Here is a 25072-nt window from a genome sequence, read left to right on the forward strand (position 1 = left end):
AGAGGAACTTTGTCACAATATCTAGTCCACAAAATTTATTTCCAATAATAGATCAGCAGCAGCAGCATTCACTAGCAGACTGGGAGCATGAAAACAATTTTTAAATTAAATATACTTTAACTTGAATGTTTGGCTTTGCCACTAAATAAGAATTCTAGAGTATGCTGTGTTGTAGCTGTGTTGGTCCTAGGATATTATTTTGTCTCTCTCACCAAGAGAAATTGGTCTAATAAAAGGCCACCCACCTTTTCTGTCTAATTCTAGAGCAGTAATTTCTGTGCTTTTCATCCCTGATACTGAATTCTAATATGGAAATAAGTATTTGGTTTCATATATATTCTGAGTTATATATATATAAAATCTACACATACGCACACAAATATTTACTGGGCACAGGTGCCAACTTTTGTTTGTTGGTTGGTTGTTTTAAACTTATCAACAAATTACTCTGAAATAACTAACTAGAAGTTAAACACACACTGCCAAACTGGTGTGAAGGAGACAAGAACATTGGGGAGATAAAAGTAGTATCAAGGGGGAGGGGAAAATACACAAAATGAAGCAAATGGTGTGTGGCGTGTATAGAGGAGTAAACCACTTAGTTTGTTGAATGGAAGAGGAAGAAAACAGAAAGGACCAGAATTCACAGCAGTGTTCCTGTCAGGTGGCACTAAAGGAGTGGAATTTGGTTGTATCCTGGAATTCCCTTAATGTGGGGGAGTCCCAGTGGATGCAGAGTAGGTGTAGTGAAAGTCACGAGACAAACACCTCTCTTGAACTATGCTGCCATTTTAACCATCCATCATGCTTTGATAAAATATGTATATTCTGCTATGGAAAAATTCAAACCTCTTGAGAGTAAAATTATTGCACTTGAGAGTGTCTTAAAAATATTTAAGAGATGTCATACCTCTTAGCAGAGGCAACAGTTGGCATGATTTTTCCCCCCGTTATCTTATTTGGAGTCTGCTATATCCTTTTTATTTAATGTTTAAAACTTTTCCAAAGCACAAAGCTGAAGGAAATGTTTTTACTTTCTGATTCCACATTGTCAATGGCTGCTCTATTTTAAATCTGTATCAAAAGATTCAATTTTACTATCTGTACGGACAATATGTAATTCTTCCAGCATAATCAGTTTTTCAAGAATGCTTTAATGAATATTTACATTATGCATAATACATACACACACAGTTTTCAGAATCCAAATAAAAAATAATTAGATTCAATGAGCTCTTTTTATTTATGTTACTCAGGGACAGTATGTAGTAATCTATTTAATTAGTTGGGAGTCACAGGTGCTCAAAACTTCTCAAAATTTGTCTTTTGTCTGCTAAAACATTAATTCTATCATAAAACATTCCTTATGTTAACTGGAACAGCTAATCATATACAGGAAATTATAACTCTATGGATGTTTGTGACTTCTAAACTAAAGAACAAGTTATATTATAGCAATTACTTTTAGGGTGACAGAACCAAGTGCATGCAATTCTATATTAATATTATCTTACACTTATAGACCATCTTAGTTCCCAAGGTCTTTAAAGGGCTTTACAGATAACAGATTGCTTATTTCATTCACCATTGAAATGTGGCCACTTTGCATGATGAAAGACAACAACCATACTATAATAGAGATGCACAGATTTTCACACCCAGAAACTGCAAAGGGATTATTAGGTAGGTAGAATGCAATTACCTGAGTTGGAAGTTGGCCAAGACATTGGAGGTAACACTTCTACTCTTGATTTTGTTTTGTTTGGGGTTTTTTAAGTTTTTTGGGATTTTTAATTATCCCTAGCGATGAAGACCTGGATTTTAAATGTCACCTGTAACAATACTTCCAGCTGTATAGCATCATGTAAGATCATTCAGAGACACCAGTTTGGAGCCAGTTCAAACGGAAAAGTGTTGCTTACTTAGTCACCAACCAGGTTTTTACAGCACCCAAGTGTGTTTGGCATTGATCTCCCTGCCAAGGAAGGATAGTTCACAATAATAAATTTTCAAATGCTTTATCCAATCTAGTCTGTTGTGATGGTACTACCACCATTTCCACTGGGAGACTTCCTTAGCCTAATCCATTTTTGTTAGGAACATTTTCCCTGCTACTGAGCATAAATTTGTCCTAACTTTTCCCTATTTTGGCTAAAAACATCTCTACTTTCTTGGTTTGTACACTGTACATTTGTACACTGCATCACATTTCTTCCCAACTGCCCTGTGCTATCAATCATAGCTTAACCAAGGTGTATACAGTTTTCCTCAAACGAAAATTCCTCGAGACCTCATCATTTTTATTGCTCTTCTCTTAACCTCCCTCAATTTGGCAATATGTTTCTAGTAAACTCATGCCCAGAAATGAATGCATACCCCAAGCATGTATAAGAAGGGAGTATTACCCTGTAATTGCAAAATGACCACACTGCAGATGTAGTACAAAATTATTCTGACCCTATCTGTAGCCATATAATATTGAAAAGCCTTGCTTCTTGTCATAAACTCTCACCCTTTGGTCTTCTACAACTTTACTCATTTCTGGGTTTATCTCAGATATATTCCTTGCAGTGTTCAAATTAAATCTCATTTTGTTTCTTTCTCTTCATGTTTTTAAAATGACATATGGCCCTTGGTATTATTTCACCGATTGACGTGGATTTGAAACATTTACCCACTTTAATATCATAGGCAAATATAATTCATATGCTCTCTCTTCAGTCTTATGAATAAAGAAATTAAAACTGGATCAAATCCAATCTCTAGTGGTACCATTCTATGTATCTTCCATACACTGTTAGTCTCTAAAGTGCCACAAGTACTCCTGTTCTTTTTGCGGATACAGACTAACACAGCTGCTACTCTGAAATCTGTCATTATGCAAGGCACTGAATTTAGCCATATAGAGTGGAAATCCATCAACTTCATGAAAAAACTCGCACAGATACATACAGACATCATCTTCCTTTCCAAATGCAAACAGATGGACATCATACCAAAAGGACTGAAAGTAAAAAATCCATTACAATCAACATACCACACAGACTATGCTGACAGATTGTGCCACACACTCTCAAAGAAACTGTGGAACCACCTGATCAACATCCTATACAGCAAACAGGAAAAGATTACGAATAAGCTCTCAAAACTGGATACGCTCATAAAAAACAACCTTCCACCAAATTTCCTTGTGGTTGGACTGTACAAAAACTAGACAAGCCATTTACAACACACACTTTGCTTCTCTACAAAAGAAAAAGGACACTAAACTATCTAAACTACTACATGCCACAAGGGGCCACAACAGTGGTTCCTTTAACCCACCCAGCAATATTGTTAATCTATCCAGCTATACTCATAGCTCAGCAGAAGAATCTGTCCTATCTCAGGGCCTCTCCTTCTGCCCCTCCACCCCCACGAACAAGATACAGTTCTGTTGTGACCTAGAATCCTATTTTTGACGTCTCCGATTCAAGGAATATTTACAAAAAACCTCTGAACAACATATTAACCCACAGAAAGCTTCCTACAAACACTACAAATAGAAGGATTCTGGGTGGACTCCTCCTGAAGGTCAAAACAACAGACTGGACTTCTACATAGAGTGCTTCCGCCGACGTGCACGGGCTGAAATTGTGAAAAAACAGCATCATTTGCCCCATAACCTCAGCTATGCAGAACACAATGCCGTCCAGAGCCTCAGAAACAACTCTGACATCATAATAAAAAAGGCTGACAAAGGAGGTGCTGTTGTCATCATGAATAGGTCGGAATATGAACAAGAGGCTGGTAGGCAGCTCTCCAACACCACATTCTACATGCCATTACCCTCTGATCCCACTGAGAGTTACCAAAATAAACTGCACCATCTACTCAAGAAACTCCCTGAAAAAGCACAAGAGCAAATCCACACAGACACACCGCTAGAACCCTGACCAGGGGTATTCTATCTGCTACCCAAGATCCATAAACCTGGAAATCCTGCACCCCCATCATCTCAGGCATTGGCACTCTGATAGGATTGTCTGGCTATGTAGACTCCCTCCTCAGGCCTTACACTACCAGCACTCCTAACTATCTTTGAGACATCACTGACTTCCTGAGGAAACTACTATCAGTTAGTGATCTTCCTGAAAACACCATCCTGGCCACTATGGATGTAGAAGCCCTCTACACCAACATTCCACACAAAGATGGACTACAAGCCATCAGGAACAATATCCCAAATAATGTCATGGCAAACCTGGTGGCTGAACTTTGTAACTTTGTTCTCACCCATAACTATTTCACATTTGGGGACAATGTGTACCTTCAAATCAGCGGCACTGCTATGGATACTTGCATGGCCCCACAGTATGCCAACATTTTAATGGCTGACTTAGAACAACACTTCCTCAGCTCTTGTCCCCTAATGCCGCTACATTGATGACATCTTCATCATCTGGACCCATGGAAAAGAAGCCCTTGAGGAATTCCTCTATGATTTCAACAATTTCTATCCAACCATCAACCTCAGCCTGGACCAGTCCACATAAGAGATCCACTTCCTAGACACTACAGTACTAATAAACAATGGCCACATAAACACCACCCTATACCAGAAACCTACTGACCGCTATACTTACCTACATGCCTCCAGCTTTCATCCACACCACACCACTCGATCCATTGTCTATAGCCAAGCTCTATGATACAATCACATTTGCTCCAACCCCTCAGACAGAGACAAACACCTACAAGATCTCTATAAAGCATTCTTACAACTACAATATCCACCTGCTGAAATGAAGAAACAGATTGACAGAGCCAGAAGAGTACCCAGAAGTCACCTACTACAGGACAGGCCCAACAAAGAAAGTAACAGAATGCCACTAGCCATCACCTTCAGCCCCCAACTAAAACCTCTCCAGCGCATCATCAAAGATCTACAACCTATCCTGAAAGGTGATCCCTCACTCTCACAGATCTTGGGAGACAGGCCAGTCCTTGCTTACAGACAGCCCCCAAACCTGAAGCAAATACTCACCAGCAACCACATACCACACAATAAAAACACTAACTCAGGAACCTATCCTTGCAACAAAGCCCGTTGCCAACTCTGTCCACATATATATTCAGGGGATACCATCATAGGACCTAATCACATCAGCCACACTATCAGAGGCTCGTTCATCTGCACATCTACCAGTATGATATATGCCATCATGTGCCAGCAATGCCCCTCTGCCATGTACATTGGCCAAACCAGACAGTCTCTACGTAAAAGAATAAATGGACACAAATCAGATGTCAAGAATTAGAACATTGAAAAACCAGTCAGAGAACACTTCAATCTCCCTGGCCACTCGATTACAGACCTAAAAGTCGCAATATTACAATAAAAAAACTTCAAAAACAGATTTCAGCGAGAGACTGCTGAATTGGAATTAATTTGCAAATTGGACACCATTAAATTAGGCTTGAATAAAGACTGGGAGTGGATGGGCCATTACACAAAGTAAAACTATTTCCCCATGCTTATTCCCACCCCCCACAGCCCTACAGTTCCTCACATCTTCTTGTCAATTGCTGGAAATGGGCCATTTTCATTACCACTACAAACCGTTCTTTTTCTCTCCTGTTAATAATAGCTCACCTTAACTGATCACTCTCCTTATAGTGTGTATTGTAACACCCATTGTTTCATGTTCTGTGTGTGTGTGTATGTATATATCTTCCTACTGTATTTTCCACTGCATGCATCCGATGAAGTGGGCTGTAGCCCACAAAAGCTTCTACTCAAATAAATTTGTTAGTCTCTAAGGTGCCACAAGTACTCTTTTTCTTTTTGCAGATACAGACTAACATGGCTGCTACTCTGAAACCTGTCATTGTCCTGAAATCATTGTCTTTTTGCTAGTTTTTTTGTACACATTAATATTCTTTTCCAATGACATGTCTATTTATTTGTCAGTTACTGTTTTGAGAAATTATCAAATGCTTTGTTAAAAATAAAAATATATTACATCTCCTACTTTCCTCATCATCCACTAATTTGGTACCAGTATCATGGTAAGATGTAAATTCATTGTGAATCGCATCAAGTGCTTAAAGGTTCTACCTGCACACAGCGGAGAGTGTTCATAAACATTTTTGCGGAAATATGTAGCCAGAGGAGAATAGCAGCTCTGGATTTGTGCTGGTGACTCATCACTATCTTTGCACTCCCAACACTATTCTGGTGTTGGCTCTTTATTTTCTAAACCAACTGTTTATTATATATCTAACATTTGCTGATACAGGGATTTCTGGGAGAAGAGAAAGAGGGCATTAGATTCCTTGATACCTATTTTTTTTTAAGACATTTGGTGAAATTGTATTGAGAATCTGATGAACCATCAAAGCAGTAATATGAAAGTTTAGGGGAAATATTTACTGAGAGATCAAGGAATCTTCCCCCTCTCTTTTTCTAAACAACATGCAAATATAATCTCTCACTCATTTGTGTAAGAACCTTTAAACAAAATAATTAAACTACAAAATATCACACAGACCCTGGAGAAGCCAATCATGACCAGTAAACAATGGCAAGTTTAGCTACAGTACTACATGCATATGCATTTCAAATTGAAATCAGTGTGATTCCTTTTCTAATTAATTACTCTAAGAAATCTGTGCATACTTATCTCTGTGTATTTGCCCAACATTCATAAACAAAGAAAATAAAATTAAATATGTATACATCCATTTTGTTCTGGAAGGTAAAAAAAATATTTTAAAAAATCTGTAATTTAGCTGTATTGCAACCTCTTCATCTATGAGCCGACTTTTGATTTTTAAAGAGAAGTTAATAACAGGTTTCAATATATTGAGAGCTCAGGTAAAAGACTAATCAGAGGTAGTCTTGTATTGTAGCTAAAGCAATACTATAATGAAAGTTGAGTATAAAAATATGAAAAATAGAACAGTTAATTTACAATAATAATAGATCATTTTAGAGTTAGAGCATAAAAGCTTTTGTTTGTATACCTCAGGAAAACCAAACACTTTATATATTCAAAAGCACCCTCCTAAATAGACTTGGTTGCTGTGCTGTTCTTTGCATAGTTATTTCAAACTAACTTGAGCTCAAAATAGATACCAGGTAGGTTCAAGCTTGTTACAAGTGCAAATCATATGGAATTAAAAGAAGAAGAAATGTTCTTCAGCTCAATAAAACAACTTTTTTGTTGTCAGTGGTAGGTTTTTTTGTTTTTTTTAATATCAAAATCTAGCAATTAAAAATATAAACAGATTACTTTTGAAACAGATAGACATTCCATTTTCCATCAAGTATGCTCGATGATGCTGGGTCATCAATCCTTCTTTTCCAAATCATCCAACTATAATACTGATTCTGAAATTAAGTATAACACATGTACTCTCTGATTCACTATATAAGTATAGGTGTGCCACAAACATTAAAAAGGCGCACACACACTCTGAAACAAAAAGTTTTGCAGTTCTTTAACCAATAAGAATGTAACTGAATCAGCAATCTGCTAGGCACAGTATATCGCTTTTTTCGATCCAACCATAGAGTGGTTAATACAGGCTTAACAAAAATCTCAATGTTTTCATTACCCAATTGACTGTTAAGAAGCTTTAATTTGAAGACAAAAATTTGAATATTAAATAAACTTTCAATTATGTTCATACTTCTTAGAGAGACAGACATTCCGAAAAACAACAAAACATATTGAGTTGGGGTGCAATTTTTTTGTTGTTGTTGAGGTTTTGGGTCTTTCTATTTTTTGAAAATGAAATTTTTACAACACTGAATAATAAACATTGCAATGTTTTAATACATACAGATGTTCTTAGGCCATGTCTACACTATGGGCACTACAGTGGCACAGCTACTGTGCTGCAGCTATCCTGCTGTGGTGCTATAATGTAGTTGTCTCCAATAGTGACAGAAAGGGTTTTTCCAACACTGTAGGTTGTCACAGTTCAGGGCAACTGCAGCCATATCCTCATGGCTCAGCAAGGGTACCAACTGATAAGCTGCCAGCTCCCCCCGTTGACTCCCATCTTAGGCAGATATCTTCATCTCTCTCCCTCCTGGCCGGGATATTTCCAGCCAGCAAGTGTCCTGCCTACACTGTGAATTCCATGGAAAAGTCCAGCTGTCTAAGCAGGCCAGTGTCTCGGCTTTGCTTTGTCTTTGAAAGCTATGAACAGGGTAATTATTCACTGTTTTAAGTTACCACACAGCTCTTTCTATGAAAGCACATTTATTCTTAAGGTAGAAACATTACAGAGACGACATATTAAAGACAATAATAAAAAACTTATACGCATGCTAATAAGCTTACCACAGATCACTCCCTTCCCTCGTCTCCACAAAGGCGCTGGCTGGTAATAGTCCTTCCAACCCTTCCCTAAGGATTGGGTCCTTCCCCTTGGACAGAAGGTCCTATCCATTTGCTGGATTAGAACGAAGGCTCTGAGTCAGTTTAAACTCAGGCTATTTATACCAAAGTCCTTTCTTTGTCTCTTGGTTCTTTACAGAATCCAGCTGGACCCAGTATATACAGCCCCGCCCCCTCAGCAGGTGACACCTCTCTGGTAACCCCCAGTTACCCTCCCACATGGAATTAAATACAAGCCCAGGCCCACAATGATACACAACACAAATACAGTAAGATCTCCCAAAGATATTAAAGGAAATTGCCATATCTGTCACATCTCCCCAAGCAGCGATAACTAGGCTGATGGAAGAATTCTTCCATAGACCTAGTTGTGTCTATATTGGAGGTGTGGTCGGCTTAACAATAATGCTCAGGAATGTGAATTTTTCACACCCCGGAACACTTTAGCTATGTTGTCCTAACTTTTAGGTGTAGATCAGGCCTTAGTTTATACTATGTCTAAGTAATTAAACAAGGTGGGGGTTTTTTTGTTTTGTTTTTGTTTTTTTATTAAATAAAGGATACTTTATAGTCTGAGAACTGAAGTGAAATTGCAGAACACACACATTATTATGTCATCATGACAAATATGTGGGTGCTCTTCCAAATTTGTTAACATTGTGCATTGGCCTGCCATTGCAATAGTGTTTTCTGTATGCATATTTTGGTTTAAGTGCTTCTCAATGGAGGACTGTCTGGGATGGATCAGGCAAGAAGGAGGAGGTGGCTGAAGATGGTCTGATAACAGCTTCCACTTTAGGATGGTTAAGGGACAATGCCTGAACAATTAGCTCTAATGACTCTCTTGTTCCTCAAGCCAGCATACAGAACAGGTTTGACCAGAAAGGACCAAAACCCAACAGCACATGGGGAAAACTCCTGGAGAATAAAGAAAACAGGGTTTGAAAAGACTGTCTTGAGGGTGCAGACTGAGACACACCCAAAGGGTATGTCTACACTGCAGCTGGGAGGTGTAATGCACATACACACTAGCTATGCTCAAGCTACCCTGTGAAAAATAGCAGCATTGGATAGCTACCAAAATACAGCCTATCTGAGATCCTAAATACATACTCACCTTGGTAGTCTAAAGCCACCACTTGTACTGCTGCAGCCAGATTGCTATTTTGAGTGCACTAGTTTGAGCAAAGCTACAGCATGTATGTCTACCCAAGCTGGGAATTACACCTCGCATCTGCAGTACAGTCATATCCAAAACACAGGAACCGGCACGGGTGCCTGAAGGAGCCTGGGATATAGTACTTTAAGATAGACATGTGATCCTGTTGTGGTGGTGGTGGTTTGGTTTTTGTTTTTTTTCATCTAATGCTTTGTTCTCACTGCTGAACAGAGATATTTTGCTTTAAGAGGCTGTTGGTCAATTTATCCCTGGTCACTTGTCCCTGAAGGGAGGAAATGCAGGTGCCCAAAGCCCAGTCAGACTCACAGGATGGTAAGTGGTAGATATACACAGGGTAGATTGACCCAGGTCCCACTTTTAGAGTAGGGTTCTAGCCAGGGACAGGTAAGGGCAGGGAGCCCAAGACCTGAGCTGGATGCACTCAGAGAGACCAAAAAGGGGACAAAAGTCCAGCTAGCCCTGCAACTGTGACAGTCACTGATGACATGACACTAACGGACAAGAATTCCTACCAGTCTGAGACAGTACTTACTGTCTTTTCTCACTATATGTCAATGCCTTTTTTCCTGTTTAGTTCACTGGGAACTTTTTGTACTTAAAATTACCCAACTGGTTAGCTAGAAAAAACACAAAACATCAACGCTGGAACAAGTGTACTACTGCTTTTTCTGGTTAATGCAATGTAGCTCATTTAGGGAATAGGACTGTGTTATTCTCAGGTAGCAGACTGTTGATCCTATTAGTCTTTACTGAAGAGAATGTGCAAGGAAATTCAATAATTCAATGTACCACAGAGAGAGCCTGAAGCCAAAGTGGCATTCAGATACACATTTGTAGCTATGAAATAAAAAAGATGGAGATGCTGTACTGCCACTGACCAGAACTGGGACAGAATTCACATTCTTGGTCAAAGCTAAACCCCCCAAACCTCCTTTTATGGTCTGCAGCAGCAGCATACAGAGCTATTAACATGACGTTATTGTTTCCTTAGTGTTCGCACTTACATAAGAGGCGAGGGCTTGGAAATGCAGCTGGGTTTCAGTGGTGCAAAAGAATAGTTTTTAGTGTGATAAATAAAGGCCAAGCTCTCCCTGGTGTAACAAGAAACATTAGCATCAACACCTGGAAACACAACGGAAAGAACCATTTAAAGCCATCCAACTGCAGCAGCTTACTCTTGGCATTCTCATCTTTTAATGAATTCCAAGGGAGAGTTTAATGATAATTAAAGTCAACAATAACCTTTCAGGATTCCCACCTCACTCCCTTTTGGATGTGAACATCTTTACGGTTCCTCCCTCTCCACAATTCTAAACTGAAAAAGGGTAGTCCTAAGGGTAACAACGAGACATTTAAGAGGTGAACAAAGTGTTGCAGCCTATTGGTCTTCCTCCTAAATACCGCACTCACCATTGTACCTTATTCATGAGATACTCATTTCTGAAAAATAATGCATGAATTAAGATTGGCAACAAAACTACTGTATTTGAAATAAGCATTGGTAGGTTAATTTTGGTCCTACATTTAAGTTTAGAAAAAAAAAGCTTTTATAAAACCCAATATCAATAGAAATGTTTGTGATTTTTTTTTAATTTAAAGGAAATCCTTTCTTGTAAAAGGAAAAACAGTATCCCTGTAATATTTGTAACTCAAATACTCAAATACTGCAGCATCATGTTAGTGCAGGACAATGAAAAACTGACTGTACACTGCCTATAATGACTGTTAAACTGACTAATCCATTCTCTTTATCGAAGCTGAGCGAAATGCCAAAAGTAAACAGATATCATACATGGTGAAAAGTAAATAATATTGTTAAAATGATTCCCTAAAATGTCATTAGTCCCACAGTTACAGAAACCTTTTAAAATATATAATTTTAATGAGACACTATCAGGGAAAAATGTTACTTGCAAATGCTTGTTAAAATGTGAGCTCAGGTGTTAATTACCTATGGAAAAACATCATTCTGTTGTTCGGCTTTTCTAAAAATATCATATTTATGGTGTTTTTTAAACATTAGCTGTGGGAAGTATGAGGACATTTGTTTATGTGGGGTGGGAGGGGGTGAAGGAGACTGGGTAGAAACAAAGAATTGGACAAGTAAACAAGGATGTTGTGTTTAACTATGGATAGTTAAATATGAATATTTAAGGAACAGTCCAATGGGTTCCTTGCAATATTATTGTTAAAAGAAAATCTGAAATAACCAGAAACAATTTCAGAATATCCATGTTCTTAACCTACCTCTTTCTTCTCTCTGCCAGCTGCCTGCAGACTTCCTCCCACCGAAAATTCAGGCTACCCAGCTTTTCCCTTAGTACATTAGCATCTGTTGTTAATGACTGCTCAATAATTTCTTCACCAGTTATATTTAATGTTCTGATAACAATTTGCTGTCGTCCGATGCCATCATGGAGCTCCTGTAAAATATAAATATATTTAAAATGTTAAAAATGAAGAGTCATATCGTTTTATTCAACCATGGATCAAAAATGCTTTACCAACTACAGGTCTGGTAGAAAGAGCTCTGTGGGAAAGTTTTTCTCTACTCTGAATCCCAAATGCATACATCGAAAAGGCAAGAAGACAGAAAGGAAGCTTTTATGTTTTTGTAACAAGCACCTTTTCAGCTCAGCTTCTGCCTCTTTTTTTGTTTTTTATTTTTGGAATGTTCTAGCCTACTAGAGAATGTTATAATATTCTACAGATCAATTAGTGGGAAATCCTTTTGAGCAAATTCAGTTGTGTCCCCACAGAGATGTACCATATCTAATAGTGTACAAAATGTTGTAAAATGTGAAAGCAAAGTATTTTGGTTTCCTATTAACTGTCAATAAAAGTAGTGAAAAGGTACATTGACAGAAACAAGAAGACTGCTTATTTATACATCTGAAGTACTTTTCCAAATCCCTCTCTGGAATAGATCCACTCCTAGTCATGAGAGGCTAGATAATCATCCCTACATTTCTTAGAAAAAATACACTCCTGATGAAATCCTTACTTATCTCACTTCTGTCTACATACTGTGAACTGCAGAACTACTGAAAATACAACCAAACACTGCTGATGGGAATTTGCTACTCTTCACTAAAGGCACTCAGATTAATTTCCTATATCTTTCATTATTAGAATCCCAGTATTCTATTTGTTATCTTAATTCATCATTAACAATAATAATCTTGAAATGCAACTTAAACTTCCACACTACACAGCCATTAAATTAAACCAGATTTGAAAAAGGGACAATTAGAGCCATGTATGTTGTTAGAGAATGTAATTTTTATCAGTAAAAAGACCAAATTAGTTTTGTATCTTTATTTATCAATGGAACAAGACTGACTTTTCCTTCTATAACTCTCAGAATTTATAAGCATGTAACTGTGAAATGGAGATGTTAAACTTTTTACTGCTAAAATAAACACAAACTGAAAGAAGGAACTTGTTTTGCACTCTACCTTTGTTTCTTTTTTGTTTTTTTTTTATGGGGCGCCCAACCTCTACAAAATAATAGAGCCCATGTACAAAACAGTGTATAGTAGAACCCTGATTTTATGATATTGGTTATATGAACCTTTGTTCCTGGCAGGAGGGGAAACAAAAGAAAAGGAAAAAGAAAAAAATCCAACCCACATAATGACAGTGATGTTGATGAAGAACAAGTCAACATCTCTTCACATTCCAGTGCCTTCAGTGCACTGGAAATTGCTTTGCTGTGGTTTGAAGGACAAGAGGAAAGTGATGCAATGCACCATACTGCAACCTAAGCATAATACCTAAAATAATGTTGAGGTGTTCAATTTAATGAACTTCTTATTGTATGAACTCCTTAATCCCCAATTAGTTTGTAAAAAGGGGTTCTACTGTATTTCAATTTAAAATGCTGAATATTCACATTCTCTTGTAGCAGAAAACTGACACGTTAGCAAATCCTCTTTTGGACCAAAGTTATATATACTCGTTTCCCGCTCCTGAACTGCTCTCTCTGGTCTTCGTTGCAGCACTCCTGCTTCCAACGTTAAGAACGTCTCTCTTGAGGGCGTTGTCTCCTCACTGTATCAGATATCAGGAGCCTTACTGCCATACCCCATGTTCTTTAGAAGATGCCTTCCCCTAATTCTGCTACCAATTCCAGTTTATCAGGGAACCAGACCTCCTGTTGGCACCTACCAAGTTGGGACAATGTGAATTTTACAACCTAACCTACTCACCGTCCCCCTGGGCTGCTGAAAGAAAGGTGAAAAAAACCCCATCCTGTCTCAACCAATCAGGCAATGTGGGAAAGATTCCTTCCCAGTCCCTAAAGGGCAACTAGCATGATGCCTACAGCAAGGCCCTGAAACCCAACTCCATTCTAATCCCAAAGAAGGGAAGGGGGGGCTTTTTTCCCAGCAAAGAATGGTGCCCCAGGCTGGGGGGGAGGGCTTATAAGCCCTCCCTACTTGACCGTATGGGAGCCAGCGAGCATAAGCATATACTGCTCCTTTTTGTCCAACTGATCAGCTACAGAGCCCTCCTCCTCAAGTCCACTAGGAGGATAAGCACCCATGAGGAGGGTATGTGTGCGCAATCTTTAGAGGGGCTAAAAGTTTTCTCTTTCTCCTGGGACGAAATCAAGATTTTGTGGGTGTCTCCTAGAGGTGGAGCCTCTATAACAGGAATGAGGCAAAGTGGTGTGACAGCCTGAGGCCTGGTCTACTCTAGAAAATTAGGTCAGTTTAACTACGACAGTCAGAGGTGTGAAAAATTCATATCCCTGAGCAGCACTACTAAGCTGACCTAAGTCCCTGTATAGACAGCACTATGTCGATGCCTCTCAGGGAGGTGGATTAAACTACAGCAATGGGCACAGGTAGTGTCCATACTGAATGCTACAGTGGCACATCTGTGTCACTGTAGCATCTTAAGCGTAGACAGGCGCACAGGAAGCTTTCATGGCCACTATCCATGTGGTAATAGTTCAGTGAGAAAACAAAGGACTTAACTCTCCAAAAATGTTTTTTGGACATGGTGACAGTTCTCGGGGTACCCAGGACTGTGAATCACCTTCTTAACCCCTGCCTCCAGCGAGAGGAAATCTTTCTTGTGATAGCTGGGTGTCAGCTCCCTGCCAGCCACTCAAGCACTTCATGTAATAATTTTAAATAGGTGAAGGCTTTCTTAACATAAACCCTTTGAAATCTTATTTTCATTGCTGATTTATGGGTCTTCTGCCAAAGAAATAAATAAGAACATATGCATTACACATTTTTCTATTGTAAAGACCTTCCTAAACATAAATTATAATGTAGTTACTGAAAGATGAAAATGGCATGGGAGAGCGAAAAAAACCTCATCAGAATATGAAGCAAAAATAAATGCACAGTTTTTAAGAGTATAAAGATAGATGCAATTATTTTATATCACCATTCATTTCTGAGAACTTGGCCTGAGGATGGTCATTATCATAAAATACTGTATCTCAAAGGGTAAAGTTTGATGAGGTGTCAAACAAGGGTCCCTTTGAAGATTTAAGTTGTATGGTAAACAGTGCTGCCATCCTGTTTTTGCAAGCAATGTCTTTAATTTTATTTATGGCAAAGTGGGGCTGTAGTGATTCTTGCAAATGCCTTGTCTTCTTTCCCATTCACTTCTACCTTCAAAAGACTCTGCTGATTTTAAAATATCCTCACTGCAGTTTCTTCTTTGCTGATGTTAGTTCATTAGTCTGCTTTGCTGAATTGACACTTCAGAAAGCAGGGCTTCCTGTCAAAAAAGTGCTGCCTATGGAAGAGCCTATGGAAGAGTCCATAAAGCAGAACCACTGATGGACCAGTAGCAACTACAGTAAGAATGTTTTAAAAGAAGCAAAGGCTTTAACATACCTAAGGATGGAAGAAGAGGGAGAAAGAATGGGAGAGGAATAGGGAAAGGCATAACTAGAGAAACAAAAGGAGGAGAAAGAAGATGATAGGAAAGCAGGGGAACGGGGAGGATAAAAAAATGGGGAACTAAACTGATAGAAGTAAAAAAAGACTAAAAAGGGGGATGAAGGGAAAAGAAAAAGAGGAGAAAGAAGAAAGCTGAAGGGCAAAAATCATTGGAAGAGACTGAGAAAGAACAGAAAGGGCTATAACTGCTCCTGTACTTTTTGCATTCTCTCCTAAGCATGATTTTTTTTTTCAACAATCTCTCACCCTGCAGCCCAGGAAAGAAATTGATACTCACTGTGTCTTGCCCAATAAAAATGTTGGCAGATAGGGCCAACACCCCAACCCCTAAGTCCACTGCACTGCCTACTCCCACATTTCATTGTACACTCTGGACAATCAACCTGTACCTTCCTACAAACACTAATCTCCCAAACTGTCTCATTTTAAATACAAATTACTAAATGTTTCTACTAAAAATATATAAGATCCAAATGCTAGAAAGAAGGGTCAGAGCATCAATATAATATTACTATATTTTAAAGATAAAATTATTAAAAAGCAATTCCTTTCTTACCCACATACTTGCATTTGAATTCTGGATCAGAATTTTGTTTTCTGCTGAACCCTCAAGAGTTAATAGTGAAGTTCAGGCACTATGGCACTGGACAGGGTTGTCAACTTCTAATCATACAAAACCGAACACCCCTTCCCCAACCCCTCCCCCAGGCCATGCCCCTTCACTGCCCCTTCTTCAAGGCCCCACCCTTGCTTGCTCCACCCCCCTCCCTCCGTCGCTTGTTCTCCCCTACCCTCACTCTCTTTCACTGGGCTGGGGCAGGAGGTTGGGGTGTGGGACGGGGGTGAGGTCTGCCGGTGTGGGCTCTGGGATGGGGTTGGGGATGAGCGATTTGGGGTGCAGGAGAGAGCTCTGGGCTGGGGCAGGGGGTTGGGCTCTGGGCTGGGGGTGTGGGCTCTGGGGTGGAGCTAGGGCAGGCAGGGAGCCTGCCTTAGCTCTGTGCCTTAGCCCCGTGTTCCCGCTGCGCCACCAACAGGACTTTTAATGGCAGTGCCGACTGGAGCCACCAAGGACCCTTTTCGACTGAGTGTTCTGCTCAAAAACTGGGTGCCTGGCAACCCTAGCAGTGGGCACATTTAAGAATTTGAACAGTGGAGAAACCATATGTACCTTCATCTATAATGTTACTTAATTATACCAATGTACATTTTTTTCAAACTTTGTTATTCACTCTAAGGTGGCTCAGAGGTCGCATTCTTAGACAAAAGATTAAAAATTTCTAGTTCAAGTAATTTTCATCTATTACCAGAAAAAAAATGCAGGATTCTTCTCCTTATCCCTCCAGTGCTGGAAATTTCCTGTCAGCCAGATGCATGTTTGTGAAAATATTCAGTGTAAGTCAGATTCTACTCTCAGAGATGACCCATGTCTGCCAGGGAATGGGGGTGGTGGACAGGACAGGACAGAGTGACGGCAGCCAGCTTCAGCAGTGTCACTGAGCATGCTCAGTCAGTATGATCTTGCTTCCTACAAGCCAAGCCGCAAATGGGGCGGGGGGAATGCAACAGCCTCCTCCCCATGTCCCCCACATGTGTCACTTTTGCTTACTCTGTTTAAAACACTACCTTACTGCACAAGTTGTCACATTAACTTCACTAGGAGTACTTGCAGAATAAGGTGATATTCAACATGAGTAAGGCAATCAGAATCTGCTCCTATGTATACATATAAAGTATTTTAAAACCCATGTTTCAACAGCTCCTTGTTTCATACTTTCCACCAGCCCTGTTTAATTCTAGCAATGAGCAAGAGAGCAGTAAACAGTAGTAAAGTAGACCTGGCAACTGAAGACTGAGTGGGACAGCCACATAGAAAAAGACTTATCTGTTGTTGGTGAAAACATATGAAGGCAAGCTATCTGCCTCTGGAACCTACTCTATGGACTACAGTACATGAAAAAATATGTAGATGGAATTAAGGTCTCCGTGTTCAAATAAAGTTATCTTGTCATTTAGATATCTGAAAGGAGTGCACAGAAGCAGTTTATTTTAATGGTATATTTACCTAACATCAAATTAAAATGAAACTTCTATGCAAGTAAATATTCCTCTCCATCAGTACTAAATACAGTCATTATGATTATACTGCTATTAAAGAGAATACCAAATAAATTCATTATGATAAAATACTTAACGTATTGCAAGCTCTCTAACTCAGGGAAGTTTCATTGTATAAAACCCTAATTTACTTGTTACATTTCCTCATCTAAAGTAACTGAGCTCACATTACCAGGAAGATAGGCAATAGAAAAAAAAAGAAAGAAATACTTTTGTCTTTAAAATGAACAGCTCCCTAAACAAGAGGTAATTATGTTTTCAAACCGCTCCACCTGTAAGCAATTATGACAGCTGTTTTCTTGTCCAACACACCACATATTGAACTAGGGAACCCTGAGAGCTAAACACATGAGCTGCTACAGCTTAAGCTACAGAGCCAACATGCTGTAACTGATAGTTGTAAAATCTCACATCCTCTGTGGGTCAGCAAAGAGAGGAAACTGTAATACGTATTCACCACTGGGTTACACAACAGTCAATGACAGCCTTACAAATTTAGGTGTCAGTGTGTGTGCAATGTTCTAGCCCACAAATAGACTTCATATTTTTTAGAGGTTGGCCACTTGAGATGGGCTAAATGTTTTCAGGGGAAAAAAGTAAATTCCCTCTGAACAGGGAACTATTTAGATATCTGTGGTAAGAATGGTCATTTAGCTACAAACTCAAACAGCAAGTCAGTGATTTTTCCATTACCACTAATCATAGTGTTTGCAGCTTCAGTTAAATCTTGAAACAAATCATGTAAGTATCCTAATTTTATCCCATGTATGATGCATCCTTTATCCCTCACCCTACTTCATACAAAGTCAGCTAAATCCTGTTCCTCTGCGCTCATGTTCCCAGCTCTATCCCTTCCTCTTTCAGCTCTCAAAGAACCCCCTATATCTAAACAGAGAGCACCTAATAATGTACTGTCCACAAGTTCTAACAACCACTTCAGTTTCTTCTCTCTGTTATCACACACCATGGTTTCATATTTGAGTAATATTTAATAGAAGGGGGTTAAAGCTGTAAAACTGAACATTCTTTTCTAGTGGATCCTGGCCAGCCACCCTAATCATGTAGACTCAAAATTCTTCCAGGTCAGATGTGACTCAGAACACTTTGCATTCTCTCTAACACTAGTGAAACTTTGAACTTGTAAGATTTTAAGACACCCATCATCACAACAGAAACTGCAAGATCTGAGACCGAGAAAGACGTATATATGTACCAGAGATTCTTTTTTTCCCTCTTTCAGCGGCAATAAGGCTGTATGTTAGTGAAACTGTAGCTCATACAACCTCAAGCAATTATTTTCAGGAAAATAATTTGTTGTTGTGAATACCAATATGCCAATTACCAACATGCCAACACCAGTGAGATAACCTGACTAAATGCAAATAATGTTTTGGTACCACCTGACTGGTCCTTTCCATGCAACTTGATCTTAATAATACCTGGATATTATTGGCTATCCAGTTTTTGCACAAATACTCTGTATTTCACCTTGAGAATCAAGTTTTAATCCTATGACCTTTGAATTATGGATCAGTGGAGCCTTATGGGAGAAGCCACACAAATGACAGGTCTGTTTTTGAGGAGAACACAGAGCACATATAAGGCAGGATGACTCACTTACAGCATTTTATTTTCCAGATAAGAACCTGTAGCATTTGTAGTTGTTTATATGCCTGCTCCATGTGAACATGAGAAACGTGACAGCTTTAAAAAAAAAAGAAGAAAAGAAGTCCATAATACATGTGCCAGGGTTGTTCATTTGGAATCAGATAAACCTGAACCTGTCCAGAGAAATACTACTACTTGAATTCCAAAGCATTTTAAGAGTGATTTTAGTAGAAACTCTAAATGAATTTTGCAGCACATTTTCCTAAAATGGATAGTAAGTCAGTGACAGTAATAACCACTTGTTGTTTGCAAACTGAATATTATTGTAGAGCAAAATGCTAATTAAGAGGGCTTTTAAATAATGTCACTGAGCTCATCTAATAATATAATTTAACGGTCTTTTAAATGAGAAGTTCCCCTCACAAATTAGTACTCTGTAGCTATTAAATGATTTCCATAGCTAGTTCTATAGCTAGGGAATTAGCCAAGGGAACCCACATTATGCATCAGTCCTGTATTATAAAAAGTGGAAGGAAAAAGCTAGCTCAGGAGTCGAATTTATAGTCCCTGCTTGGGATGGAAGAGTTGCCATGTTGTGCAGAAGACGCACAACTGAGAGATTATGTATTTCAAGGATGGCAAGAAAGAACTCCTCTGACTTTCTGAATTTCATAGCACAACATAAACCAATAGCTGACATGACAAATCTTCCAGAGATGTTTTTCCTCAAGTGCTGTGATAGTGGAAAGAATATTTCCACTCCAAATTAAGATGAGGTGAGCAAACATTGATCCCTCTGTCTAGATTCCATAACCTAAGAGAAAAGTAGATCATCCTTGAAGTTGGGTGCAACATTTGTTCAGATCTCTAGAGAGGAGACAATTTAAAAAACAACAACCCTGTTTATATACAAAGTGAACAGAATAAAAATAAAAATGCTTCTAACAACCTAGCTACATCACTTTGGGAAATGGTATTCCAGCAGTGACTGTCGCTGTAGGCTGCATATACTTTGCAGGGTTACTCCTGCATAGTTATAGCACCAGAGCCATGCCTCTATAATCCCTATAGTATAGACATGACCTAAGAGAGAGCCTACCCCCTATTTTTCAGCTATACCTATCCTTCAATTTGTCTCTGCTGTCCTTCCACCCAATACTGTTAAACTAAACCCAGGTCCCTACCATCTTCTCCTGCCACTCTGCCCATAGGAACAGTTCACAGAATGTTAGCTGTGAGAACATCAGTCGTCTCTCTGAACACACGACTGCTGTTGCTCCTACTGTTGCTGGAATCTTACTTGCTGTCACTGAGCTGGGGCCTCCCCACTAGGTCCCTGAGAGACAGAGATGAAATACATTGCACCAATAGGGGTGGGGGAGGGTGTTACACTGAGCTTTATGCCCTCGAATGGCACTCTGGTTATGGCCTGGGTCCAGGGGTTGGGGTAAGTTCAAATGAAATATATTTTTTTAACTCTTTGACCCCTACAATGAAAGACAAATGCAGCCAAGTATTTGTTTCTTCCCTCAATTGTTCTAGCTCTTAATTTTAAAGCTTTTGGGGGTTGGGGAAGCTGTGCTTTGTGAGTGTAAAGTTCTTTGGTGTACACGGATAGTAATACACTTAATTTGAAGATAATGACGTTTCTCATCTGTTAATTTCCTTATTCTTTAAAACATATGGGGTCAATACAGACCTTAGAAGCACTACATGATCCTGCCCCTCCTGCAAAAATCAGCTTAGAAACTCTGAACAGCTCCCAGTTCCCTCATACACCATAGCCCTGAAGAACTTCTAGATTTCAAAACAGTACTTGGGTTGCCTCTCTCTCCTGGCCTTCCCGAGCTCTGCAGGTTCCCCAGAGCATGGCTATTTCTCCTCCACTTGTCCTCCTCCTAGCTAAACATTACACGTCCACAGGGCCATGAAAACTTTATGCACTGTCCATTTATCTACTAAAGGATGAAAATGACTGTGGTAAGTATGTCTGCAATTTTTTTTTTAATGATCTAGATTTTAATTGTATTAAATTGTCTGTAGATTCTGAAGTTTTACAATCAAGGTGATACATTTTTAGTTAGAGAGATTTAAAAAGTTAGACATTAATTCTGTTAAACTTAAAGAAAATCTACTGTACCTTGCAAATAACAGCAAAAGTAGTTTTTGTGCTAAACTGTAAAGGGAGTGAGTATAGAGCTTATAATGGCATCCTGGTTGCAACCTAAACCTTGGAATTGCTACTAAATGGCTCATTTTTCAAGGTAGATTTTCAGAATTAGCTCAGAAACAGCGTGACTGTTATTTTTAATACTTTGCAAGTGGAAAATAAGAGCTGTAATTCTACAAAAAATCAATTGCTAACACACACACAAGCCACACAGCTATTAGATATTTCCCAGAAACCTGCAATATAGGCCTCCAATTCCAAGCACACAGACCTATGTCACACTTTTTGTCAATTATATCTATGCAAACCAAGCACAACCTTGGTGAAAATGGCCTGATTTGGTAGTGTTTTACAAGCAATTTGACAGGTTTCAGAATAGCAGCCGTGAAAAGAACAAGAGTACCTGTGGTACCTTAGAGACTAACAAATTTATTTGAGCATAAGCTTTCATGGGCTACAGCCCACTTCATCGGATGCATAGAATGGAACATATAGTGAGGAGATATATATACACAATTTGCATTTGCTTGCACAGGTGTGAATGACTACTAAATGTCAAATGTAAGGGGAGTCTGGGCTGTTGTCGCTAAACTGTAGTCAGCTATCAGAAGGCAAGTTGCTTGTTCACACATGATAGCCATTATTACATTTGAGACAATAATTTAGTTTAAACTTATTTTCTTCAACAATAGCTCATACATGATTTTAAGGAGATTTAACTATATGGGGAGTCTGATGGGTCAGGAATAGGCCATTTTTGAGCAAAAGAAATTAATTAATTCATATTCAGATTGACCACATTTTGCCAAAAGACTCTCCTTAGCCTTCAGGATAAACGCAACATTTGTTTAGTCAAACTAATTTTGCTAGACAAAGTGAAAAAGGGGTTAAAATGAGAATTTATAATGGGAGCTGACTACAGTCGTATATATTGACCATCTGGGATGAAGAGGGAATTTGTAATATTTTTATGAAACCAAAGTACAGTTTCCCTCTGTGCTTTGCATGTTTACCCAATGAAGGGAAAAAGTGTTAAGTCTCCTCTTGGGGGCAGCATAGGACATGAGGGGTGGCTGCTGCCTTGCTGTCTGGGCTGCAGTGAATAGGGTCATTAAGAAACTGTCTGGTACCTGCTGAAAGCAACCCATATCAGTGCAGAATCTGAAAGAAACCACGAAAAAACCCCAGTGACCAGAACATTGACACCTAGTAAACAAGAATCCAGAGGAAGAAGGTTGTTCCCCAAACTCTCAGCAGGGAAGCTGAGCAGAGACCCCAAGCTCAAGAACCAAGAACTGAGACGTGACCAGCAGGGGACAAAGCGTGGACTTCTGGAGGAAGCTGAGTGCTCTCTCCTTGGACTGACTAAGGAGAGAGACAGAATTGGAATCGACTACAGTTTGGCTGGTGTTTGCTCTGGCTTGACCAGAATGGACTATGCTCCATTTCTCTGAGCTAATGTAAGGACTTCCAATGCTGTGTTCCAATTGCCTAATAAACCCTACTCTATTTTGAAAAGGCTGTATGGTGTCACTACAAATATGTGCGGGGGTGCATTAGTACCTGAAGAGTGCAGAGTTCTCTAGCTAGGGGTCTGTCTCAATTGAACTGTCTGGACAGAGCTTATGGTGTGAAGCAGGGGAGGATGTAGCCAAGAGGCTCAGTCTAGTAGGTGGTGAGGCTGCGGGGCCTACCCTGAAGGAAGAGGAGGACTCCTTGGCAGTCTGCCACACTGAAGAGGCTCCTACAAGCCTCTTGTAGCACTGGTCCTGTGGCTCGGTGGCACCATCAACTTAAAATTGCACTTCTGTCTGAAAACAAACAAACCTTACATTCTATTGTTACTAGTAATGTACCAGATTACTATACCAAAGAGAACAGAGAAACGCACGATTCTTTCTTCCCCTGTTTGTTTGGGTCAGTCACTTTCCTCTATTTGTGTGTCTGTTTCACATGGCAACATGGTAGAGAAAGTCACTAAAGAAATTAAGAAAATATTAATTTAAACCCACAAAACCCAACAGGGGTCTGTGTGCTGGTGGGGGAAGGGGAACTCAAAAAAGATGGATTAAAATGCCCATCAATCATTCAATTCAAGTTCCTTCCTCAGGGCTGGCTTTACTTTCAAGTAAGAGTTCCAAAAGAATAGCAAATAAACTTAAAATACTGGATACTAATGACCAACAATTTTCCCATCTAGGAGCAAAGAAGTCACACACTTCTCCTTCAGTAACCCTTCCTGGCTAATATTGAGATGACTACCCTCTTTCCTGATGCTGGTCTTCCCTGTCAAAGTAGCAGAAAGTCTTATATCTGTCTTCTGTAAGTCTCAGGCTGGCTCCTACTCGCATGCACTGGGAGTTCAGTTCCTAGTTTTGAACAGTCAGATGTACTGGGGGGTGTGGAAGTGGCCCATGGCAGCAACTTGGAGACAGGAATAATACCAACAGTTATTCTTAACTCACCTAAAAAAACCCGACTAGATTTCAACTAGATTTGACAGTGTCCTTTGACTATGGAGAAATGACCATCTCACCAAATTATCACAATGCGGCCCAGACAGCAAGGCAGCAGCCACCCCTCATGTCCTATGCTGCCCCCAAGAGGAGACTTAACACTTTTTCCCTTCATTGGGTAAACATGCAAAGCACAGAGGGAAACTGTACTTTGGTTTCATAAAAATATTATTAATTCCCTCTTCATCCCAGATGGTCAATATATACGACTGTAGTCAGCTCCCATTATAAATTCTCATTCACGAAAATATCAAACAGGGGTGCACACAATTGGCCTAACTTAAAGAGGTGGAGAGCTGTGGGTGCTTTAAACCTTTGAAAAAAACAGCCCCAATATTTTTCTGAACTCTCATATTCATATCCTTTATGCTTCATTTTCAAGCAAGATAGAATTTTATGCACATTTTTCAATAAAATAAAATCTTACACTGAGATGAAATATTTGTTCTGCATCACTAATATTAAAAAATGCCTGTTGACAGGCATGAGAAATGTCTTGGAATCCTTTTTTTCATCTGTGGAAACAGCAAAATCCTTCCCATCTTATATGTAAGAGAGAAACATTGCCTTAGTACAGTGCTATCACTTTGTGTCCCCTAATAAGGAAAATTAATGGCAAAAAGGACTGGGCTGGCTGCCAGTGCACCCTGCTTGTATTGACTTGGCTTCAAATGTAGCAGGTAATAAAGGAGTAAATTTATCCTGGCCAACATTCAACATGTGAAAGTGGTTTCCTTGTAGCAACGAATTACTGAGATAGTCAAGATGATGAGTTACTTTAGGGTTTTAACTGTTTACATACTCCAAGCCTTAAGTATGAAGCAGGCAAGGTAGACTTTGGTATATTACACTAACATGGTAACAGTGATACTTTTCACCTTTATAGAGCCGTTCCTGAGTCAATATCCAGTCAAATTACACACAAAGGGCTTGACCCTCTGGTCTGAGGATCAAACCCATTAATTGAACATTTAATTCAAATTTGACCTGAAAACTTTATTTTGTAAAAAGCAGCTTTTACAAATGCAAAGTCCAGCAGAAATATTCCCTTAAAATTCAGATTGAAACCGATGTTTTAAAATAAAAGACGGTTACTCACCGTAGTAACTGTTGTTCTTCGAGATGTGTTGCTCCTATCCATTCCAGTTAGGTGTGCGCGC

At 39.3% G+C, this 25072-nt stretch overlaps 1 protein-coding gene across 24 annotated transcripts in view; it reads right to left on the minus strand.

The window, feature by feature from the left end:
- The window catches only part of DMD (dystrophin), a 2035724-nt gene that overhangs the window by 691835 nt on the left and 1318817 nt on the right, over nucleotides 1-25072 (minus strand). For all 24 annotated transcript variants that reach the window (XM_039486264.1, XM_039486496.1, XM_039486317.1 and 21 more), the window contains one exon: nucleotides 11821-11996. In XM_039486264.1, coding sequence (XP_039342198.1) covers nucleotides 11821-11996 — 176 coding nt within the window. The remainder of the gene's footprint in view (nucleotides 1-11820; nucleotides 11997-25072) is intronic.

Source organism: Mauremys reevesii, linkage group 1 (genome assembly GCF_016161935.1).
Source record: "Mauremys reevesii isolate NIE-2019 linkage group 1, ASM1616193v1, whole genome shotgun sequence".
Classification (NCBI taxonomy): Eukaryota; Metazoa; Chordata; order Testudines; family Geoemydidae; genus Mauremys; species Mauremys reevesii.